The sequence below is a fragment of the Marmota marmota genome, unplaced genomic scaffold, assembly GCF_001458135.2.
Source record: "Marmota marmota marmota unplaced genomic scaffold, marMar, whole genome shotgun sequence".
In the NCBI taxonomy this organism is placed as follows: domain Eukaryota; kingdom Metazoa; phylum Chordata; class Mammalia; order Rodentia; family Sciuridae; genus Marmota; species Marmota marmota.
The window spans coordinates 6,015,882-6,025,272 of NW_025999863.1; the positions used below are offsets into that span (position 1 = coordinate 6,015,882).

The 9,391-nt window shown below is 43.6% G+C and overlaps 1 protein-coding gene across 1 annotated transcript; it reads left to right on the forward strand.

Annotated features, from left to right (window-relative positions):
• Positions 1–7,146: 7,146 nt before the first annotated feature.
• LOC107157568 (olfactory receptor 7G2-like) lies at positions 7,147–8,106 on the forward strand. Its single transcript, XM_015503919.2, has one exon. The coding sequence runs from the start codon at positions 7,168–7,170 to the stop codon at positions 8,104–8,106; it is 939 nt and encodes a 312-aa protein (XP_015359405.1). The 5' UTR covers positions 7,147–7,167.
• The last annotated feature ends 1,285 nt before the right edge of the window (positions 8,107–9,391 follow it).

The window sequence follows — 9,391 nt, forward strand, 5'->3', positions numbered from 1 at the left end:
TTCTGTAAGGCAGTGGGTGTCTTTGTATATTTTATCTCTTACACATATTTTTGTCAAGTGAGTATAAGCTTAAGAAGGACACCACAATACCATATGGCATAAAAATGCCATAATTTTAAAATAATATATCTTATAAATCCATAAGAAGATAACATGTTGTGAAATAAATTGACCAAAATGTGAAAACAAGCCCTCAAATGTGAAAGATTTTAAAATGTAAATTCACACAAAGCACCATCGGCACCTATTAAATGTTGGCTGAAACCTGACCATGCTCTTGGTGACTTTGTCATTGAAGCAACACCTTAATTGAAAATGCAGAACCACAGTCTCAACTCACAATTCCCCAGTGGGAGGAAAATTACACTGAAGTATTGTGATGGAATTGGAAAAGGTATTCATAAAACTCTAGGGAGTAATCGCCCTATCTCTAATGTCTGCACTCGGGTTTCATCAGAGCAAATAGATGAAAATCTTCCATAAGAAACAATGACAATGAAATTTATAGGTCAGCAAATACTCAGTGACTTTTAAATAGAGACACCTCGTTTGTATTTTTACAATACCTTAGCTATTATTTTTATTTATTATTTCTAATTACACAGGACATGGTTTCATTTTATTTGTATTTCTGCAGCTCTGAGTAAAGACACATTTTTGATGATGTGCAGAGAATGTAATGTCTGCATGTCACTTTCTGGTAGCAAAAGCAGGGTCTGTGTGTCAGGAACCATTTTAGACTATAATTGTACTCAGGAGACATTGATCTAAAAATCTAAACAGAAATTTTAAAATAGTTTGCAATTACCGTGAAGGCAGTTAACATCATGTTGGCTATGTGCCCAGCCCAAATCTACTTTGTAGTGCAAATGATGAAATAGATTGTACATATTCCATTACACACACTTACACAATAGTTCAAAATGACGGAGTCTTTGGAAAAGTTGTATTTTATATCAGTCAGATAATTTGAACATTCTCTCTGCTGTTGAAATCACAAGAGTGATATCAGAAGTTCAATATTGGATACCGCAGATGACAACTGTTATTTTTTCCCCAGGGAACAAGTCATTGAAACTTTTCTTGAACCATTACCAATATGTAGAGAGGTGCGTCTACCTTATCAAGTCCACTAATATAAATATTAAGCTACAGATTTTCATTTTTCACCCCTATAGTGGAAAAAAAAGACAGGGTGAAAAGATCATAAAATACATAGCCCAGCATCATCAGCATCACATGGGAACATGTTAGACAATCACCCTGACTTATACCTTGGCTTTCAGAGTTGTGAGGGAATAAATTTCTGTTAAGTCTCCCAGTCTCTGGTTCTTGGTTGTGGCAGGACTAGCGACTCATACTCACAAACCACTTCCCCAATATCTCTACCAGTATCAAAATAGATTTCAGAATATTTTGTAAGTGCCATCATGTTTGGGAAGAATCAGGTTTCTGTGCTGCAGCAAATGGGACCAGTCAATGGCAGCTGTGCTGCTAATTGGGGCCACGGATGTATATTTTTCCTTTTTATAAGGAGAAGTGTCTTTCCGCATGCTACATGAGCCACTTTTTTTCCCCTTTCGGAAATTACATAATTGAAATATTTCTACTGAGGTGTCTATTGTTTGCCAATGTATCAAAATTCTTTAACTAGGTTGATCCTTGGAGTTGCCAATTTGTCACTTAGGGCTCAGGCCTGTTTTGCATCAGCTGTGCACCACTTGGTGGATGTACACAGTGCTCAGTTAGAATGAATAGCGAGGCTCTATTTTCCCTGATGATTTGCCTCAATGATTCTTGATGGTGAAAGAATTACTTACACCAATTTGAAAAATTTTGAGCATTGCCTTTTAAACCACAAAACCTCTTAGAGTTTCTTTTTGCCTTTGAAGCGGCAGAACTTCACATTTCTCTCTTCTTTCCAATTCAGCAGTATGTCAAGTGTCCGCTTATGTGGTGGTGTTTTTCTGGCCTGCCTTGCTGGTACAGGAGAGTTGTTGCATCTTTCCCAGTACCAATGGCTCACACATTCACTGTAACACACCAGCCCCTAAAATCAACCTGTTTGTGGTAATAAAACTAAGATTTTTTTGTTACAACTTCAAAGCAGCTAGTACCTCAGGATAACAGCTTTTCTGTTAATTTGCAATTTTCTACAACAATGTTGATGAGAGACACTCAGTTCACATCTGTGACCTGTACTGTTTACAAATACATGTACTGAAGCAAAGACCCTGAGATGGGGTAAGGTTGGTACAGGAATTCTACAAAAATAATGAAGCATGCTTACCTGGCATGCTAGGTCCTCATTGGTTACACATAGCACTTTCAAATTGTTCAATATCCTAGAAAACACGTAACCATATTTATGGAGCCGGTCCTATAATTGCCCCTTTGTATTTGTGCATTTTGGGGGAAATTACCGTCTCTATAATAGCACTTGCATTTATGCAGGAAATTGGTAGACAAAGTTGATATAACAAAGCTTGTGTTTCTATCACAAATGTTTAGTTTCACCTCAAGCTGGCTTGTTTGTTTGTGGTGATGGGTTTTCTTTAGAAATGCTTAGAAAGAGATGTGTGACTCCACTACAGAGGAGAGGTGTGTCCATGCCTGAGTGCGCTGGAGTAAGGTGAGAGCCGAAAAGGGGAGGGGAGAGCTGGCTCCTCAGGTGTCTCAGGGTGAGAAAGGAGAAAGGGATCTGTCGAACTCTGGCCCTTTCCACAGCAGCCACCGATGATCACGGCTCACCACGCTCCCCGCTGAGTGTCCCTCAGGAAAGTCTCAGGTTCCTAGCCCCAGGGGCCTTTGCTCCCCGTTCGTTTAGGGAGAAGGATTTCATGGTTAAGTGGAAACTGTTCAGGATGCCTCAACAGCTAAGAGTCATCACGCCTAAGGCCTCAACACCACGCGCTCTGCTCTTGACCGTGGGTCCTGCTTTGACACTGCTGCTGGCGAGGCGCCACTTTGGTGGACAGAGAACAGAAGGTCTTGAGAACCGAGAAGGTCACTGTGGCTGTTTGTGGGTGGGAGTTTTCAGGAGTCACGTGCTATTTGGGAACTCATCAGAAGTCACCTCACATTGGGGTAGATGTTCCTCTTGGGAGTCTGATATCTTGATTTCAAAGGATACGAATTTCTCTTCAAAAAATGGCTCTGTGGCTGGGTCTGTCGCTCAGTGTTAGAGTGCGGGCCTCCCCTGTGGAAGGCCTGGTATTATCCCCAGAACTGCAAAAGTAAAACCCTGCCTGACATCTCCTCTCGCCCTGGCCACAGCATCAATGTCTTCTCCCCTATTCAAGACTCCTCCAAGTGACCCTTGCACTCACTCCCCACAGCTGTTCTCCTCTCAGGTTTCCTAAGGTCAATCCAATGACAGCTTTAGCGTGATTTCTCCTGTGGCAGGTTCTCAGTTGGTCTCACCCAATAACTTCTCCACCCCTACATGGAGTCCCCTGCCTCTGCTCAGTGGTGGGCAGACTGCCAGAAATCCACAGACAGTCAGCAGCAAGCTCAGTGAGGTTCTTCCTTGGAGGCTTTTCTGAAACTTTCAGGTGCTCCACTCCACAGCTATGGGTGCAGGAAAAGCTCACGTTCACCACGTTGCTCAGGTATGGAGACGGCCTCTGCTCTGGCACACTACTGTCCTCCTGGGACACTGTGTCCTCAATACCATCAAAGATGAATCCACAGAATTCCTTGGCTTCTGCTCACTTACCTTAGTATATTTGATTCTTTTTTTTTGTCTCTTGAAAGCTTTATCTTGCTTTTACATACTGCTATTTGGGGGACTGTCAGTATAAACATTGACCCTTTTGAAATAACTCCACTGATATCTTTTATATACTATTCCCATTTTTTAAAGTGGATGAGGTTAACATGGTGAAGAACGTCTTCATATAGTCATCCATTTAAATAATACATCTTGCAAATTGTAAATTGTTATGTAAATACTTAATATAGTCTAAGTTTCATTCAATGTGAAAATATTGAAGCCTTTATATATAGAATGTTTTAAAAAGAAAACTAACACGGAGCTCCACCTCCACCTGTAAAATGACTGAGAAATCCCGTCCAGTGTGCTGAGTGTCTGGGTGCAGCTCATGGTCCTGCCTTGTGTTAGTTTTGTGATGGTCTCTATATTAAAAGCAATAAGCCATAATTGCATCTCAAAGTTGTGTAATGTGAAGGAACAGAAACTGAAACTATTGGGATGGGATTGAAAACGACATTAATGAAATGGTGAGCAGGGAGTAACAGCTAAGTCTGTATTTTTGGCCGTCAGCAGTGATGAAAGAGAATATATTAGAAGCTTCTTTGAAAATTTTAAGAAACAAAAATTATAGTCCAGCAAAGAGCTGTCTGAGCTGGGGGAACACCCAGGGTGTTGGCAGTGGTGCAAAGTTACAGTTGGGTATTCGTCCCCTAAAGGCCCCTGTGTTAAGGCTTGGTCTTCGTGACGTGGCACTACAGGGAGGCGTTGGGGCCTTTAGCTGTGGGACATAGCGGAAGGAAGTCGGGTCCCTGGGCACTGCCCTTGAAGAGGATGTTGGGACTCCAGCCCCTCTTCTTGCCCTTTTTTCACATCCTGGCTGCCATGAGTGGACAGGACTCCTCCGCCCTGCTCTCCTCTATGATGTCCTGTGCTGTCACTGGCTGAGAGCAACAGGCCCAGTGACCTTGGAATGATATTCTCAAACCATGATCCACAACGAACCTCACGTAGGTGTTTGTTACAGCAACAGAAAGCTGTGAGAATGCCTTAGCTAGTATCTTAGAAAGTGTCATCTACACCCACACAGAGGAAATGTCTTCAAATGATCGAAGCAAGACTCTTGAAATGATTAATTAAAATGATGACTTTGTAATTTAAAGGAGCCCTGGACATTTTTAGAGAGAGGCCAGGCCCAAGCAATGCAGCTGAGCAGACACAGTGCAGAGAGCTGAGAGGGGCAAACGTGGCCTCAGGGGTCAGGAATCAGCCGCCCTGAGTCCTTCCCTCCTGCAGAGTTGGTCTTCAAGGACAGGCCCTCTTGGGATCAGAGCATTAGTAAAATAGGTGATCTAATGAGGACGTTTGGATGAGCCTCCAGAGGAACAGAGACTATAGACATCAGTATGAAACCACCTCACTCAACAGGAAGCAGCACCTGAGCCTCCTCCTGAGATGAGCCTTCCTGTCCAGGACCCTCTGACTCCTAGGTCTGCCTGCATTTCCTGAAGACCCATCTTCCAGCTTCAGTATCCAGGTGAGGCTTTTGGACAGCATTCCTATTTAAACTAACCCAGCATCTAACATCCATATTTAATGTTTTGGAAGTGTAATCCATGCATCTCGTTCGTTCATTGCTGAAGTCATTTGAGTTCCTATTCATGTCATCACATGTCCTCGCCTCATGTGTATATGCCCGGCCCAGGTCTCTGATCTCCACCCTCCTCCATCTCACAGTGCATACTCCACGTTCCCTTCTTATTCCTCCACCCGACCATCAATTCCAGCATTTGTTGCATCACAGTAAACGCTTCCCTGATTTTTGCAAGTATGGTGTCAACCATATTTTCTCTGTCCTCGCTCATCAGTTACTCTGACCCACTCTTCCTTCTGAGGAATGAAGAGGGTGCTGAGCCACAGTTCAGGACTGTAAACCCGGAAACACAAAGGAAATATCAGAATGGGGGACCCACGTGGCGATAGTGTGCAGGGTGCTTTTGTTGGATACATTTCATCACGAAACAGGACCGTGGTATTTTTACAGATTCATTGGAGGATAATTCAGTAAGATTTGTATAAATGCAAGGTGTTCAATGTGATGGTTTGATCCATGTGTGCACTCCCAAATGATTTCCACAAGCAAAGCAACTAACACATTCAACAGGCAGCTGGTTTCTGTTCAGGTGGTGATTTCCCCCTCCACAGCTTTTCTAGAGCCTGGATCACATTCAGAGAGTGTGCTTTCCATCCTGCACCTGATGGTAAATGCCGTCAGACCCAGTTCTGTCCCACTCTGCAGACGAAGGCCATTGCCCCACCGTGACACACCAGGTAGGTCCCAGGTTTTCCTGTGAGGATGTGTGGACTTGTGTGTTAGGAGAACCCAAAAATTGTTTCTATATGCATCACTTTTGTTAGGAGCATATACATTTACTTTTATCTCATTTTAATGTTTTAAAAATTTCTTATGTTGTCTATTAACTTAAGAAAGACCTCCTTTAGGATAAGGTAGAGAATCTCCTGGTTTCCCTTAGAATTAGTTGCTAACGGGGCTGACTTACATTCCTGGGGTGGTGTCTTCTGAGTTTCGAGTGTAGAGGCAACATTTCCTAATCTTTGCTCAGGTCCACCAGGAAGGATGCCGTCCACCTTCTGTAACTATTTTTGTGGGTAGAACTGGACATATATTGAAGGCAAGGGAAAGATCAAAGGCTTTAGATAGGGGAAAGAATAAAATTACAAATGAAATGATGAGATCTGAGTGGCCAATTAGCAATGTTAGTCCTGTACTATCCAGAGGCATTGACAGATTGCTTGAGAATCAACTCAACAGTCAGAATATCTGAGCCCCAATCCAGGCTTGGCCTAACCTGCACTGTGGATCTGACATCCGTGATATAAACTCACCTTCCCTGATTGTCCTCCTGGGTCAATCAGGATGATAATAAAGCACACGAAATCGACAAGATGATTTTGAAGCAAGCCCAAATTAGGGGGCCTTTGCTTTAGAAAACAGATTTCCAGATTTTCAATGACTTTTAGAATAAAGGCATGAAAAATTCGAATTCAAAAGTAATATCTCATACTTTATTTCATTTGTAGCACTTAGCACAGTGCCTGAAACAGCATTGGTGTCTAGTAACCACTTATTTCAATGAAAAAAGTGGAGGGGGAGGGGGAGTGTATAAAGAAATGGGAAAAAAAAATCAGAGTATTCACTTGGGTTCACGGTAACAATGAGGAAGCTTTTGTTTTTAAGTTTTGTTCTCAAACTACATCAAACATCCCAAGGGCTTACTGAAGCACAGACTGCTTGTGCTTATCCTCAGGGTGATTCAGCAGATAACTGGGGCTGGGGACGAGGGATGTGCATTTCTGTCATCTTCCCAAGTGCTGCTGCTGTCCGTACTGTTGAGATGTCTTCTCTCATATTTTCCATAAGATTCACCAGAAACATGGAACCCGTAAACTACACAGCTATTTCAGAATTCCTTCTCCTGGGACTGACAGAGGACCTGGCTCTGCAGCCTCTCATCTTCAGCCTGTTCCTGTCCATGTACCTGGTCACCGTCCTGGGGAACCTGCTCATCATCCTGGCTGTCAGCTCTGACTCCCGCCTGCACACCCCCATGTATGCCTTTCTGTGCAGTCTGTCCTTTAATGACATCTGTTTAAGCACAAGCACAGTCCCCAAGATGCTGGGGAACCTCCAGACGCAGGATCCGAGCATCACCTACACAGGATGTCTCTGCCAGATGTTTTTTGTCTTAGTTTTTGCATATTTGGAGAATTTTCTCCTTGCAGTGATGGCCTATGACCGCTATGTGGCCATTTGTCACCCCCTGAGGTACACAGTCATCATGCTGCCCCACTTCTGTGTCCTGCTGGTTCTGGTCTCCGTGTCCATCAGCACTGTGGACGCCCTCCTCCACACTCTGATGGTGCTGCGGCTGTCCTTCTGCACAGACCTGGGGATCCCCCACTTCTTCTGTGAACTCGCTCAGGTCGTCAAGCTGGCCTGTTCTGACACCTCAGTTGATAATGTCCTCATCTATGTTGCAACTTGCATATTTGGTGGCGTTCCTCTCTCTGGGATCATTTTCTCTTATGTTCACATTGTGTCCTCTGTCTTGAGAATGCCATCAGCCGAAGGAAAGCATAAAGCCTTTTCCACCTGTGGGTCTCACCTGTCAGTTGTGGCCTTATTCTACGGGACAGGTGCAGGGTTGTACATGAGTTCTGCATTTACTGACTCCCCCAGGAATTCTGCTGTGGCTTCGGTGATGTACACTGTGGTCCCTCAGATGCTGAACCCCTTCATCTACAGCCTGAGGAACAGGGACTTGAACGAGGCTTTGAGGAGTCTCATCGGAAGGATAACTTCTTTTCTGTGACGTGATGACTTCTATTTCCAGGCCTTCATGGTCTTTCTCCATGGTCTAGGGTCTCAAGTAAGTCAAAATGACAGGATTCCCATTGGGCCCAAATGTGTCAAACTTGTCTTTTTTTTTTTTTTTTAAAGAGAGAGAGAGAGAGAGAGAGAGAGAGAGAGAGAGAATTTTAATATTTATTATTTTTTTTAGTTTTCGGCGGACACAACATCTTTGTTTTGTATGTGATGCTGAGGATCGAACCCGGGCCGCACGCACGCCAGGTGAGCGCGCTACCGCTTGAGCCACATCCCCAGCCCTCAAACTTGTCTTAATGCATATTTCTCAAAGGGTGAGGTCAATAATCATTATGACTTGTCTTGAACCCTCACTTTTTCAATTTTTGTCTAACTTTGTGAGATTCGTCTCATGATTCCAATGAACAGAACACACTTCGTTTGCTAATGTTTCACAGAAACGATGCCTGAAGCCCTGGGCTGCTGGTTTTTGACAATTTCGATGTGGTGCCCTCCAAGAAAAAGGCAAACTGTAGAAGATGATCAGCCAGGAATCTACTGAATCTTACCTGTGGTCATATGTGGAGAGTTGGCTCCAGCAATTCTTACGGTTGAGGTCACATGAATCACCTTCAGATTTAGTCTCATGTGAGGCAAAACGCTGCCCATTCTCAGTCTAAGAAGCAACTAGTGAGAGCTTTTACTGATCCACAGCAACCTTGAGATAACAATAGCATCCTCAACATTCAGTGCCTTCTTCTGTGAACTTGGCATAATTAGATGCTATCAGTGGTTTGAGATGATTTTGACATAGCCAAGACTCATCAGTGAAGTGACCCTCGGTCCCAATAGGAAAAGAGAAGGCTAATAGCAAAATGCTCTATCAATTGAGTTACCTTTCCTCATAAGGATGTCTGAAGTATGGAATGTTCTGGAAGTGTAGGGCTCTCTTCAGTCCTCCTTGAGGTGGCATCTTCCTAGGACTGGTTCCCTTCCAGGTCACCAGGTGGTAGCATCACCTGAACAAGAGGCTATGAGACAGAAAATGGAGAGTACTTCCTTAGGTCCACACATAAGTCATTTCCCCCATGAACCAACTAGGCTGATTGAAACTCTCCAGTAGACGGGATGATGGCCTCAAACTGGTTCCAGAGCCTGTCCCACTGATCTGTGATTGACTTATATGATAATCAAGTGAATGTTGTGTGTTTGGGAGAAAAGGATTTGTGGGGGAGGAGTTTTTCTTGATTATTTGGGTGGGCTTTGAGTGTAATCACTCATCTCACTATGAA